Here is a 14,302-nt window from a genome sequence, read left to right as displayed (position 1 = left end):
CTCTCTCTCTCTCTCTTTCCCCTCCCTCATCCCCCCCCACCCCTTAAACACACACACGCACACGAGCACATGCACACACAAACACACAGAGCAAACAAGGCAGGCTCCAAGAGAAGAGCGGCTCATAATTATTGGTAAAATGCTTGTAATGTTTTTCTCTCTACCCGGTAGCTTTCGGTTGTTTTAGCAGCTTAGCGAAGCACTTGGCTCCAATTGAATTGCAAATCAGCAGCTCTTGCCCCAGGAAGAGAGGAAGGGAGGTAGCAGGAAGGGGGCAGGGAAGGATTCCAGAAGGAAAGGGAGAAAGGTGTGCAAGAAAGAAGGGCAGAAGGAAGGAAATGAGCAAGGGAAGCTTGGCTCCGTGCGGGGAGCAAGAAGAGAACCAGAGACTGCCTGTCCCTGCCCGGCCCTTTCCCTGTCCTCATCCATCCTCTGCAGGTGCCATAGCCCAATGCTCCCTCCAAAAAATCAAGACACATTTTATAACCATAATCTTGGGATGGAGTGGGAGGGCCACACTGGGCTTTCTCAACTACCAGAAGAAAAACATATCTTTCTTGGGAATCGCAATTATTTGAAAACAACATCAAAACAAAAGTCTTGCTTTATGTCTCTGGCAATCTCCAACATTTGTATTTCCATTCGGCCTGTCTATCTCTCTGACCCTGTTTCCCTTTCTGTCTACCCGTCTTTCTACATATCCATCTGTCTGTCTCTTTTTATATGTCTGTCCACCTATCTCCTCACCAGCACTTCCTTTTCCTCTCTTGGTTCAGAATTCCCCACAGAGGAGTGGAGTTGATCAAGGAGGTCCAGGCAGCGTTTCAGCACCACGGTCAGCACCATAGACCGGGGTCCCTCCCTAAACTCTGACCACAGATTCTCAGATACTGCTCCCAAGGGAGGAAAAAAATCAGTAACTGTTTTCCTCAGAGTCCAGGAGGAAAAAGGAGAAAGAAATTAGCCAGGCCCCGCACCCTGCATGTGGAGGACTTGGACTGCCAGTGGAAGACCAGCTCTGGGGCCAACCAACCAGGCACTAACCTTGAAGAGGCGAAGGATGTTGGCCACCATGATGGAGACCGAGCTCCCGGAAGCACCAATGACGCCCACCACACGTTCAGGTTTGGTGATGATGGGTGGGCCGCCACTGCCACAGCGGACCTCCGTGCCATCCTTCTCGATGAGCGCCTGCACAAAGGTCAGTGACTGCTCGAGGGCATGGGTGTCCCTCGAGCAGGTGTCCAGAATGCGGGCGCCCAGCGTGATGTTGGGCAGCAGGTCCGGGTCATTGTTGATGCGATCCAGGGCAAAGAGCATGGCCTCCAGTCGGTGGATGCCTTTCTCCTTCTTAAGTTCCCCGCAGGCCTTGCCCTCCGAGCCCCGGCCGTGTACCGGGAACAGGCCTCCCAGTGTGATGTCCCCATCTATGCGGATGGAATTCATGTGGGGGTGGCCCTTGGGCTTCCCCAGGGAGGAAGGCACCCAGGGGCCATAAAGGCTAAGGAGCAGGCAAAGAGGCAGCCGGGCCCACCACCAGCCCCAGCCTGTCTTCCCAGGCATCTCGGAAATCCCTAGAGACCCATGAATGGCAGGTCCCACTCCTAGCCTTGGCAGGCCCCTGGGCCCACAGCCTGGAGCAGCATGGGTGGGGCAGCCCCCACAAGTCTCTCCGGGGCAGCTTCAGCAGCGGGGGTGCTGAGGGCGGCCAACCAGGTAACCCATGCTGGTGCTCCTTGCCACTCAGGCAGTGCTCAGTTGCCGACACGGGCCATGCCCCCAGGCAGCCAGGAGTGGCCAGGGAGAAGCAAGGCTCTAGTCTTGGTCCCCACGTCCTGCAGGCCTGTTCTTGACGGATGAGTGTGAAAAGAGAATGCTCCTAGTTTGACATATCTTGGCATCAAGGAGAAAACAGCTCCAATGCTCTCCTCCTACCAACCCTAGAAGGGAAAGAGAGAGAGAGAAAAAGAGAGAGAGAGAATCAAACAGAAGCCCAAAGAAGACATTAGCTATTCTGATCTCTCATCAGGAGCCTGAGAGAAGGAGATGCCGGGGGTTATGGCTACAGGCTCCACAAATCTGAACTTGGTTTTCTCCCAGCTGCTGCTCACCTTTGGTTCAAGTGGGAGAGCCTGAGGCAGAAATTAGGTCATGTTTGAAGATTTCACAAGGTCTGTACCCACTGCCATCAGAAACCTGGGCATCAGATAGCACACGCCCCAGGATCAGCCTGGGACTGACTTGGGAGGAAGAGGGGTCTTCCTCATCTTCCTCAACACTTCTCACCACATGACAGAGTAGCAAGAAACCAGTTCCACTGTATCCGACCCCATTTTAGAGATGAGGAAACTGAGGCCCAGAGCAGGGGAGCATTTTGCCCAAGTCACACAGGTAGTGAGAAGCAAAACATCATGCAGAACCCAGTTCCCCAGCTGCCAGCTCTGGGACCAGAGATTCTTAGGTTCCTTGGGGACCCAGGGATAAAGAAAGCCTGCACATAAGAAACCAGGTTGGCATCTGCTCACTCTGAAGACCAGGTACCAGCTGGGGCTGTCCGGGTTCAGAATCCTCCTCCTTAATCGGGAAATGCAAATTTCACATTTCCACCCCAGCTGCCAGCCACCCCAGGGTGAGGAGGGTAACCCCAGGGGGCTCCAAGCCCAAGAAGACAAGCCTCCTTTTCATTTGCTTAGCCTCCCTCCCCACCATCTTTCTCAAAGTATTTATCTCTCAATTTCTCCACTGCTCCTCCTCTCTCCCCGACTTCCTCCCTCTGAGAGTGGGGCTCAGGTTACAGCCCAAGCTACTGTACATTAGGATCATTGTCATTATTATTGTTGTTATGATTAAATATTTATCTGCAAGGGTAGAGGAGAGAACACCAGCTCTTCCTCATTCTCACTGCTAATTTGGGCTAATTTCCCCTGGGGTTCCTTCCCTTGCCCCAGCCTCCCGCTCAAAGCCAGCAACCTCCCCCCCCTCAACTTAGGAGGCCACAAGGAGAAAAGCTAGAAGCTGAGTCAGGGACTGGTTGGGGCGCTGACTCCCAGGCTCCCCTCCCGATGGGCTTGTCAAAGGAAGACCAGCAAGTCATGTGCACATGCTATGCCTCAGTTTCCCAAGCTATTTAGAAGAAAGGTTTGCGTTTGGATTGGGGGGTGGGGTTCCTGAGATGTGGTCCCTGCATCCAGCCAAGCAGGGGTCTCGGAGCTGCTGGTCCCCAACTTGTAATCCACCCCCTAGAGGCCCTGACTACTGCAGTTCTGGGGAAAGGAGAGGGAAGAGGGTACAGCACCCGAGTCTAGGACTCAACTCCCGGACTTCTCTGGCAAACACCTTCTCAAACCTCACTTCACATCTGACCCCTCATCAAAATGCTCCCTCACCTGTTAGCTCCTCAGAGGCCAAGAACACAGCTACTAATTTCCCTGCAGCCCATTTTGCAGGGGAACCAGAAGTCCAGAGGCCTCCCATATCCCTCCCAAAGGCACAGAGCAAGTCAAGATGGGGCAAGACTCGGGGAGAGACCTGGGGCAGCCTGCAGGAAAGCTTCCTAATACCACGTTAGCTCATGAAGCCAGGAACCAGTGACCCAGCACTGGCGGAAGGGCTAAGGAGAAGGCTGAGAGTAAGAGCCTTTAAGATGCTGGGAGGGAGGGAGACCCCTGGATGGATCATCTCCAACCCCACCTCCCTGTGCATGAGCTTATCAGATCGCTTCCCCCAGGGGCTGTAGGGAGTGAGGGGCTCTGGGGGATTCGCCAATGATGCCAGGGCCCCGTAATTCAGACAGGAGGAGCCTCAGACAGGAGGAGCCTCGGACAACTCCCCCAGTCCTGCGCCCGCCCTGCCGTCCCCTGGAGAGGCTTTGGGTCCCAAATCTCTGAGACGGAAGGGCTGGAGGAGGAGGCGGCCTGGGGGGCATACTGCCCCTGCAGGGGCACATTCTCAGCTATCACAGGGGAGGGAAGGAGTACCACAGGTGAGTCAGCCTGCACAATGCAGTGCTGTCCTGTCCAAAGGCTGGAGGGCCCGTGGAGCAATGACAAGGCCGTGTGCTGTGCTGGGCCCCAGACTAAGTGCTTGGTTTACATTGTCAGGAGCTGGCTGGCGTCATCCCTCCTGCACAGATGAGCCCACACTCACACAGTGACCTCCACCCCAGGCACACGGCGCCACACAGACCCCTCGCAGCCCCCCGCCCCACCGTGCCAGCCCAGAGGCCTCCTCGAGTCCCCTGCAGGTCCAGGCTTGGGTGGCCTGGATTAAAACTGGTGGGATGGTCGGCATCACTGTCGTGATGTGGCCGTGCGCTGAGGCCACAGCAGGGCAGAGGCTGGCTGGGAGACTGACAGATAGCCGCTTCTGACTGTCCGTCCTCCCGGGCTTCCAGGCTCTTCGTGAGGGCTCGAAACCGGCTTCTCCTAGAAACTTGAGCCCCTCCCCAGGCCAAGCAGCCTGCGCATGGAGGCACGGGTACACACACCACACACACACAGGCACACATACACACACACACACCACACACCATTCAGAAACATATACACACCACACACACCATATGCACACACATATCCCACACCTCTTATACAAGACACATGTACCATACACACACACACACACACAATGGAGAGAGTCAGAGGCTACACAGAGAGTAAGGAGGACTCAGTAAGAAGAAAAGCAAACACTTGCAGAATTAGAATCAAGACCCCAAGGCCCCAGGCCCAGCGCCAGGCTGCAGAGCCGGCTCACAGCCCTCCCCCCCCCAGCAGCCCTGGGCCCCACTTCATCCCTCAGTCCTGCCAGGCCTGCCTTTTCTGACCATCTCCAAAGAGCTTGGGCAAACCACCGCCTCTTTTAGCCTCCCCTCCTTCCTTTGATCCTGTAGCAGGAACAAGGGAAAAGTAAAAATACTCGGACTGAAAGGAGCCACCAAGAGCAGAGGCTAGGGGTGGGGCAGGGACAGCCGAGGCCATGCTTCCAGATGCCACAGGGCTATCTCAATCTTAAGGCAGGGGGACGGAGTTCTCAGACAGCCCTCCAACCTCAGACACCTCAGACGTTCGGGGGGGTTGGTGGAGGGGGACATATCCCTCCCCAGATGAAGTCACCGGGAAGGCAGGGGGTCTAAACAGGTGCCTGCCACCCACCTCCAGGGAGTCTCTCATTCTGTCCTTTCTCTCTCCATCCCTACCTCTCTCCTCAACCCCTATATTCCTCTCCCCTCTACCCAGGGCCAGATCTTTGGCTCCAGACAAGCAGGGCAGGACGAGGAGAAGAGGGAGGAGCACGTGGTCATCTCCACATACAACAGCCTTTCTCAGAACATCCTCTTCAGTGAAAGGGGGTGTGAGAAGGCGATGGCTGTCATCTACCCTCCCCCCACAGCCCAGGCACCACACTATCTGAGGGCGTCTCTGATATCTGCAGGCCCGCAGGGAGGAACTCCCCCAACCTGTTTCGGTGACCCCTTCCACGCCCTAAGGAGCTGGATCCTGTGCTTCCTCACATCTAACCTAAACCCTTCCCTCCACAACCAGGGCCCGGGCCAGGAGGAACCACAAACCATAAAACAACAACCCGATCCACAGAGAGCCACTGTGATTTCCTAAGGTCTGACTTATTTTCCACTAAGCTGCTTTTGATTCTCCCAAAGCTAAGGAAAGAGAATTCTCCCCAAGCCCAAAGTCAAGGCCAGAGTCAGAGGAAATGACCCTGCTCTCCACTCCCTGGGATGGGGGCTGGGGCTGGGGGCTGCTGGCAGAGCTGCTGGCTCCCGCTCTCAGCCTCTCAAGTTCTGGGCTCTTCCACCCGCCCCACCTCCCAGAACTGCCCCCACCCCAGCCACTGCCTCTCTTGAGTCAGGCCTCCTCCCTCCCCTCAACTTTTCCACTTGAATCCTCCCTCTTCACCTTTGCCTCTCTTGTGGCCCAGCCCTGGTGCTCAGAAAAGCTAGGCATCACGGATGGATGAGTGGAGTCTGTTTGGAATCTCCTGAGCTGTTTAGATGCCTCATCGCCCACATCTCACACTTCCCCAACCGGGGCTGGCAGCTTCGCTCCCCAATGGGAATATCGAGAGAGAACTGGAGGTCTCCTGTGCCCACAGGAGCCCATGGGGACCTGAGACACGGGCCTGCACGCCACCTCTGCGGCCCCTGCTCTCCTAACCCCCTGTGGGACCCCACACTGGTGTGTTCTGCTGGACAGTCTCCTCCCAGATGGACAGGGGTAGACCCAGGGAGCAGCACCCTACCTTGCTCCACCAGCAACAAGGCCCATAGTTTGATCTCCACCAGTGTGACTCCAAGTCTGGGGGTGTGGCCAAACCCCAGCAGCCCAAGTTGGGGGATCATGTCGTACTCCACTTGCTGTCTGCTTCCCAGCCTGGCACAGTGCCAGGAACTGTGGACGTGAATGAATGATGTGATGTTATGAAGGATTCTAAGCTCTTCCCACCCTCTCTCTCAGGGCATTAATGTAACAGGAACAGCAGCCCAGTTCCAGGCCTGAGGCACTCCCCAGGCTAGCCAGGCTAGGTCTGAAAAGCAAGAAGAAGCCACAGTGGGGGTCTGGGCTCCATACCCCCTTCTCTTCCCAGCTCCAAACAGCTCCAGCTCTCCAGCCTGCATCAGGAACCCTCCCAAGGGCAGAAATCCCAGATCTCGCTTCTCAAGTCATCACTTCCCCATTCCCCGGAACAGCAAGGGCCCGATTCTGAAGTGACTGGTTCTGTGCTGGGCATGAGGTGGACACTGCCATGTACGTGGACGGAAGGAAATGGCCAGAGGAGCGGAGAGATGAGGATATCATTCCTCAGCTTAATGCCCATAGAAACTAAAAAGAAAACTTCAGATCCATGGCTGTGCTTTCCCCACTCCATGATTCCCTATAGCCTCCTCCCTGTGACTCTCACCCTTCAGGTAGCCACTGGACTCTTCCTCCTCTAAGAAGCCTGCCTGGATTATCCCAGTTCCTGATTCCTCCTCACACATGCATGTCTCTCTCTCTGTTGCTATTTGGCAAGGATAAGCCTGGAAGATTTTAAGGGCCTGCATGAACCACTCTCATCTCTGTATCCCCTGTGCCTAGCCCAAGGCTCAGAACACAGAAAATTCTCAATAAACAACAAGACACGGGCAGGTCCATGCCCAGAGTCAGCCGGCAGCCAAGGGGGATCCCAGAGCAGAATCTGCAGCAGCATTCCCCATCCGCAGAGTAGGTCTTGGACCCGGCACCAAATTCTTACAACTCCCCTGTGTGGTCAGGCATAGAATACAATCTCATCTGCCACGGCAATCTGGCAATCTGGTTATTGACCTGTGTCATTGGAATGTGTGGTGAGCACCTGCTGTGTGCCGGCTCTGCTCTGGGCACTGGGAAACTAGAAGTTAGGAGCAATGGACACCAGCTCCTGCCCTGTGGGGTCAATCTGGGAGGTGGCACAGGACAGGCGATAAACAGACCACACAAAGATGTGCGGCACTTTGGGGAATCAAGGGGTTAGGAAGAAACCTAAGGCGGGGAAGGAGAGAGGTCAAGACCCTAGTGCTTTTTCAGAAAAAGATAGGGATGGCTTCTCTGAGGAGGTGGCATAGAAGGAACAACAAAACACAGAAAAGGTGTGAGCCTTTCCTGGGGAGAAGTGTCCCAGGGAGAGGGAAACAAGTGCAAAGTCCCTGAGCTGTGCTAAGTATTCATTGTTCTAGGACCAGCAAGGAAGCCAGTGCACCTGGAGGGCTGTGGGAAGGGTGAGAAATAGGAGAGGTCAGAGAGGGCATCGAGTACAAGATCTAACAAGACCTCTGTGGCTGGAGAAATGGGGGCCCACTGGAGGGCTTGGAGCACAGTGACAGGCAAGGATTCACGACAAACTCCAAAAGCCGCCACCTGCTAAGGCCACAGCAGCTCACAGACACTGGAGGGCAAAGCAAGCCCATCTCATCAGCTCTGGGCACTCCCCACCCCTGCCAGTTCAGCCCACGAAAGGCCCAACACTGATCCTCCCCCTCCCCAAGAGCCAGAGCCCAAATCTCCTCCACCTACCAGCCCCCACTCCCATGCAGACCCCAGGGCCTCTCCTTCTTGCCCCAACTCGCCCCACCCCCACCTACCGCCACCCTCCCCAGTGTTCTGGCACAATCCAAGTGGCCAAGTATCTTTGTTTGCAGCTGGTGCTATTGTGGGCTTCCGGGCTAATGTGGTTTCTTCCTCTCTCCTCCTTCTTCCTGTCCCCCCTTCCTTAAATCAGAGCTTCCCCAAATCCGGCACTGCCTTGGAAGGCTAGGGCCCAGACTAGCGCAGCACGTCAAAGCCCAGACTCCACTGTCTGGCACAGCCACAAACATGACTGTGGCTGTGGGTGACACTCCCATTCCTAGGCCACACTGAAGCCAGGCAGGGAAAAGGCACCGTGACACCTGAGAAGTAATCACTCACTGAAAACCTAAGAATCCAGGTCAAGTCCCCAGTCTTGTTTCCAAAGATCTAAAATACCTGGGGCACCTGGGTGGCTTTGTCAGTTAACCGTCTGCCTTAGGCTCAGGTCATGATCCCAGAGTCCTGGGATCAAGTCCCAGGTCAGGCTCCCAACCCAGCAGAGTCTGCTTCTCCCTCTCCCTCTAACCCTGCTCTCTGTCACTCTCTCTCTCTCTCTCTCTCTCTCTCTGTAGTAAATAAATAAATAAAGTCTTTTTTAAAAAGGAATTTTAAAATCCCTGGTAAGGATGTGAGCCACAGGGGCACCTGGGTGGCTCAGTGGGTTAAGCCTCTGCCTTTGGCTCAGGTCATGGTCTCAGGGTCCTGGGATCAAGCCCCACATCGGGCTTTCTGCTCAACAGGGAATCTGCTTCCCCCTTTCTCACTGCTTGCCTCTCTGCCTGCTTGTAATCTCTCTCTCGCTCTGTCAAATAAATAAATAAATAAAATCTTAAATTTAAAAAAAAAAAAAAAAAGATGTGAGCCACAGCAATGACAGTGTTTTTACTAGAAGCCACAGCTCCCATCAGAAAACAGGTGTGAGGGCTAGTTCCTGTCCCCCTGTGGGGTGGGGGCGGGGGGAGGGAGGACTAAGGGTAGGGGACAGGGCAGGACCCAGCTTGGGACCCGCAGCTGGCCCGGCTCTCCTGGGACTCCCCGCATCACAGCCAATGGACAACCAGAGCTTTGTCCAAAACAAGCAGGCTTCATGAAACGCCACACCAGCTAGTCCGCGTGGCTCAGCCCAAAACGGCATGGGCTGGCATTGTGGGCCATTAAAGCAGATAATATCTACCTTAATTGAATGGGGTCCAGATAATGTCATTACACGCTGCATTCCCCAATTTATTTAATATACGTGTGTACACATATATTTACGCCTCGCTGCTGCCATGAGATCGCCAAACGGTGAGGTTAATAATAAAACATTTCGACGGGAGTCATCAGCTTTAATTTAAGGGGTGATTTTTACTACCCTTGCGGTGCTCATCTTTCCAAGGAGCCAAGAGAAACAACGGAGAGGCTGAAGAGGCTCTCTTAGGCCCTTGGGCTAGGAGGCAGGGCAGGCAGGGCTGAACCCAGCAAGTTCTGCTGATCTGTCTCCTTCTCATGTGCGGGGCCAGGAAAAGGGGGGGGGTGTCTTAAGGAAGCTTGTCTGGCTTGCAAAGCTCTGAGCCTGGAGTTGGGCCGGGAGGCAGCAGGGGCACCCTGGTAGAGAGGCAGAGTGAGAGGCCAGAGAGAGGCCAGAGATGGTAGACAGCCAGGAAAAAAGGAGTTCCCAGGAGCTGAGAAAAGGCAACCTGCACTCTACAAGGGCCAAAGGCAGTGAAATCTCTAAATTAATTTTTGATAGTCCCCTGCTAACTAGGGCAGAGTTGACATGAAAACAAGCCCTCCTTGGTCTTTCCAGGAGCCGGCACCAGGCTGGGTGGGAGCCACAGAAGGTTAGTGTCCTTGACTCCAGGCCGAGCTGCCCCTCAAGGGAAGCAAGCCCCTGGGTCTCCTGTCTCAGGTCAGCCTAGCCAGCTGCCATCTCGCCTGGCAGCCCCATTGAGCAAGGGCCCGAGTCCCCATGCCAGCTCCCCCCACGCCTTCTCCAGGGCGGCAAAGGCAGCTTCCACTCTGCAGAACAGAGATAACCTTCCAGCCAGCAGCCAGCGGGGCCCAGCTGCCCAGGCTGCTAGCGGGGCCTGCCCACTGCAAAGTTAGGTTCTCGGCCAAGCAGAGGAGGACAGCAGGGTGGACAGATGTCTTGGGGTGGGTGGTAATTAGGGGCTGCCAGCTCCGAGCGCTTTTCTAGGGGAGAAGATGTGTCTACTGGCTGTAATTATAAAGCGCAGAAACCCATGGGTCCTGGTCCCGTCTTTTCCTGCCAGCTGACACCCAGCAGGGTGGGTTCCAGTGTGGCTGAGCATCAAGGAAGCTGGGCTAAGGACCCCCCTCAGAGCTTTCTCGCCTGGGCCACCCCCCCCTTCCCGCCAGCAAGATGCTCACTCCCTCGTTCTCTGGCTCACTTGCTCTCCCTGGTGCTCTCACCTACCTCAGGCTGCCTGTCTGCTGCTGTGCTCTGTGAGGCGCTCCTCCTGGGGACGTCATGCCTCCAACAGAATGAAGCCGCCCCGACGACGACGCAGGGTGGGGGAGGAGGGATGAGGGAAGACAGGAGCGGCCTACGCTAGGCCACTGAGGCCGAGGAAGCTGCTCAACATCTGACATGCTCCCGCCTCCCCACCTCCCCTTCTCCCCCTCCGCCTGCTCAGGACCCTTCTCTGTGCCAGCTGCCTGTCCCCCTCTGCCCCCCATCCCATACATCTCTCTCCTGAGACCCACAACCAGTAGGTCAGCGTTGCCATCTCCCTCTCTGGGCCTCTCTTAAATGTAGGTGTCCCGGGGAGAGGTAGCCCTTGCAGTAACTAGAACCTCAAGGGGGTATAACTTTCTGGTATTTTTGTCTCTGAGAGGTTAAAAGTGGTGACAGGTGGGGGAAAGTTTATGGCTTACAGACAGAAGTTGGAAGAAGATGAAGACAGCGGGGGAGAAGAAGTGGGCAGGCACGCCCATCCAAGGCTAAGCAGAGGTTCAGGGGTACCAACCCCAAAGACCCCACCACCCACACCAAGGACAGGACTCTGACTAAAGCCTAAAGAGGTCCTCCAAGGACCTGCGGGGCCCTGGGGAAGGCACAAGGGCTCTGACCCCCAGTCTCCACTGTAGACATGTCCACCTCAGGGGCCCTCACCACTGTCCCCCAAAGCCTGCCCAGGGGAGGCAATCACATCTGGAGCCCCCAGACACCTCTGCGGGAATCCTCCCTGCCACCTCAGGAAAGGTCACCAGGAAAGGCTCCCCACGGGTCCTCACCTTTTAGTGGAAGTTCTCCCAGCCACCCAGGCACTGGCCTCGGAAGAGCTCAGCACTCAGACCCCAGGCCAGAAACCCCACATCCCCTGTGGATCTCAGGGGGGAAAGTGGGGCAGAGCCAGCACGCACCCTGGGAGAGTGAAGCCCAGCAGGCTGTGGGAAGGGGATGCCCAGTATAAGACTGAGACCACTAGCCGCCCTGCCTGCCCTGGGCCCCCACTCTCACCCCAGAATGGAGACTACGAGGGGAACACACACACACACACACACACAGAGTACTCCCTCTCCCATCACCAAGAGCTTTCAACAGACGACAGAGGGTCAGTCAGACTAACCACCGCTCCAACAAACACGTGGATTCGGGCACCCCACTCGCCAAGCCAGCTCAGTCCCAAAAAGCAGCTCTCCCCGCACCCAGGGGCAGGCATGGTGACGAGAGGGGTACGGAAACCGGGAGCCTCCTCCAAAAAGGACCTTAAATCTGAAGGAGGGGGTGTCACTCGTGGCCTGGGGGCAGGGGGCGCTCGTACGTTGGGCCTCAGGACTCCCTGCCGCCGCTGCTGCCGCCCCATTTCAGCACAAACAGCCTCAGACAGCCCCGGTGCGGGGGCGCCGCTCTCAGGCCGGGCCTCCACCTCGCAGCCCCGCCCCCGCGCGGGGAGGGGGCGCAGCCAGTTCCTGGGCGCCGGGGAAGTCCGACCCCGGAGGGGACCCCCCAATAGACACATACACACACAAACACGCGCGCGCACACACACACACACACACACACACACACACACGGCCTGGCTACCCGCCCGGCGTCTTCGTAGAGACTCGGGTTTACCAGGGTCCCAGAGAGGGTCGGTGCCGAGTATCCCAGGAGCACCTGACCCTGAAGTCCCCGAGCCGCGGGGAGACCCCAGACCCTAGAACGCAGTCCCAATCCGCCGCGGCCGCGAGCGAGCGGCTGCCGGGCCGGCCGGTGGCGAAGGTGGCTCTGGGGCGGCCGGAGGAGCGGGACGCGGTGCAAGGGAAAAAAGCCGAGGCGCGCGAGGCTGGCGCTACCAGCCCTCCCGCCGGGAGACGGCGGGGAAGGGGTGCAAATAACGCCGCGTGCCCCCGCCTGCCCTACTCCTGCGCAAAGGAGGCGCGCGAATGCCGCCGTCCACACCTGAGAGCTGGCGCGACCCCCCCCCCCCCAATCCGGCAGAACCTGACATAACCCTCCTAAACAGAGACACTTTTCCCCAGGCCCGAAAAAAAAGGGGGGGGCGCTGCCCCATTCCTTCTCTCGGGGGCATTCGGAGACACTGCCCCAGCCCCGAAGGGAGACCTTCCAGCCTCGGTTCCGCGCCCTCCAGCCCCGAGGGCTCGGATCCGCCAGCCCTCCTCCCGGCAACCCTGAGCGCGGGAGCCAGTCAGAGGCCACCTCCCCGAGCCCCGATGTCCCCGCCGCAGCCCGCGCCCCAGAGGCCGGAGGGCACAGTCCCCTCCGCCGGTTCCCGGCGGGCTACAACTCACCGCGCGCCGGCGAGGGCTGTGCCACGGCGAGGGGTCGGTTGCGCTCCCGCCTGCCCCGGGGGCGCAGAGAGGCGGCGGCGGCGGAGGATGGCTGCTAGCGCTGCCCGGAGCCCGGGCCGCGGCGGACGGCGCTGACGCTGCGGACCGAGCCCGGCGCGGAGCCGCCCGGAGTCCGGGACGCAGCGGGGATGAGCTGGCTGCTGCCCGGCCGGAGCCGCCTCCAAGCGCGCGGCGTTCTGCCGCTGCTCCGGCAACAGCGAGCCAGCTAGTCAGCCCTGCTCCGGCCCCGCCGAGCCCGGCGTCCGAGCCGAAGGGAGCGGGCGACGCGGCTCCGGGCAGCGGGGTCCAGCCGGGGGCTCCGGGCGGGGAAGGGAGTGGAGCGGGAGCCGAGCGGCGAGCGCAGCCGGCCGAGATGCGGGCGCCCGGCGGCGCCGCGGCAGCAGCAGCAGCAGCAGCAGCAGGAAAAAATGAGAGCGAGCGAGAGAGCGCGCTGGAGAGCGAGCGAGAGACAGGGGGAGCGAGGAAGACGCGGAGAGGGGAGGCTGCGGGAGGGGGCGGGAGCGCCCGGGAGCACGAGGGGGCGAGGGGACCGCAGCCGCTCAGCCCCGGCGCCCACTGCCGCTGCCGCACTCGGGAAGGCGTGAACCCAGCCCGGCAAGTTTGCGCGGCGAGTGCGGGCCAAGCGCGCGGCGCTTCCGCTGGCCTTTTAAAGAGAGGGCACCTGGGAGCCCCCCTCCCGACCCTGCACCTCCACCGCCCGAAGGCCGGAGCTCCCAAAGCGCCCCTCCACCCCGCCACACCCCGCCCGCAGTCTTTCCCCCTCCCACCACGCCCCACCGGCGCCCTCTCCTGGAAGCCCCCTTCCTTGCCCCCCCGCCCTCAGGCGGGAATCAACTTGGCGACCCGAGGACGTGTAGGGAGCCCTCCCAACTCCAAAGGTCGAGGGTCAGGGAACACAGTCTCAAACACACACCCTGGGAAGTACAGCAAAGCACTGCGATGCAAAGGGGTTGCGCTCCTCCCCACCCCTGTGCGTCACTAGAACCCCCATCCGCAGGGCCTCTCCTCACACATCCGCATGCACGTTGCGTGTGCCCCCATGTGGCGTGTTCATTTGCACGCCCCACCGCTCCTGATTCGAGCCTATCACGCACCTATCACGTGGGGGAAAACTGAGGCCCAGTGAGGCAAATCCACTTACCCCTAGTCTCCCAGCCTGTCAGGAGGGCTTCTTTCCGCTGAGGCCCCCTCCTCCCCAGAACCCCACTAAGCTAGGGGATCCCCCAGCCCATGGTCCGCAGCCCGCTGGTCTCCCTCCAGCACTGGTTTGCAAAGTGTAACAGGTGGCCTGGCCGCAGGCTAACACAAGCCAAGGAAAGAATCCCTCAGTCAGGGAGAAGCCAGAGCCCCAGCAATCCGAGGCGGGCGGGGGGAGGGGGGGTTCCTGTGAAAAATCCCAG

General features: G+C 58.5%; 1 protein-coding gene across 3 annotated transcripts in view; it reads right to left on the bottom strand.

Annotated features, from left to right (window-relative positions):
• The window catches only part of GRM4 (glutamate metabotropic receptor 4), a 116,949-nt gene extending 103,279 nt beyond the window's left edge, over positions 1-13,670 (bottom strand). Inside the window, exons 1-2 of one of the 3 annotated variants that reach the window (XM_082732352.1) lie at positions 12,843-13,670; positions 1,045-1,940 (exon numbers count right to left, since the gene is read on the bottom strand). In XM_082732352.1, coding sequence (XP_082588478.1) covers positions 1,045-1,563 — 519 coding nt within the window. In that variant the 5' untranslated portion in view covers positions 1,564-1,940; positions 12,843-13,670. Of the gene's footprint in view, positions 1-1,044; positions 1,941-12,165; positions 12,263-12,842 lie in introns of those variants that run through there. The other 2 variants (XM_082732350.1, XM_082732351.1) reach the window with 2 other exon arrangements.
• Positions 13,671-14,302: the final 632 nt, after the last annotated feature.

Source organism: Mustela nivalis (genome assembly GCF_964662115.1).
Source record: "Mustela nivalis genome assembly, chromosome: 5".
Lineage (NCBI taxonomy): Eukaryota > Metazoa > Chordata > Mammalia > Carnivora > Mustelidae > Mustela > Mustela nivalis.
The sequence above is the reverse complement of the archived record's forward strand: the minus strand, read 5'-3'. Positions and strand labels throughout refer to the sequence as shown.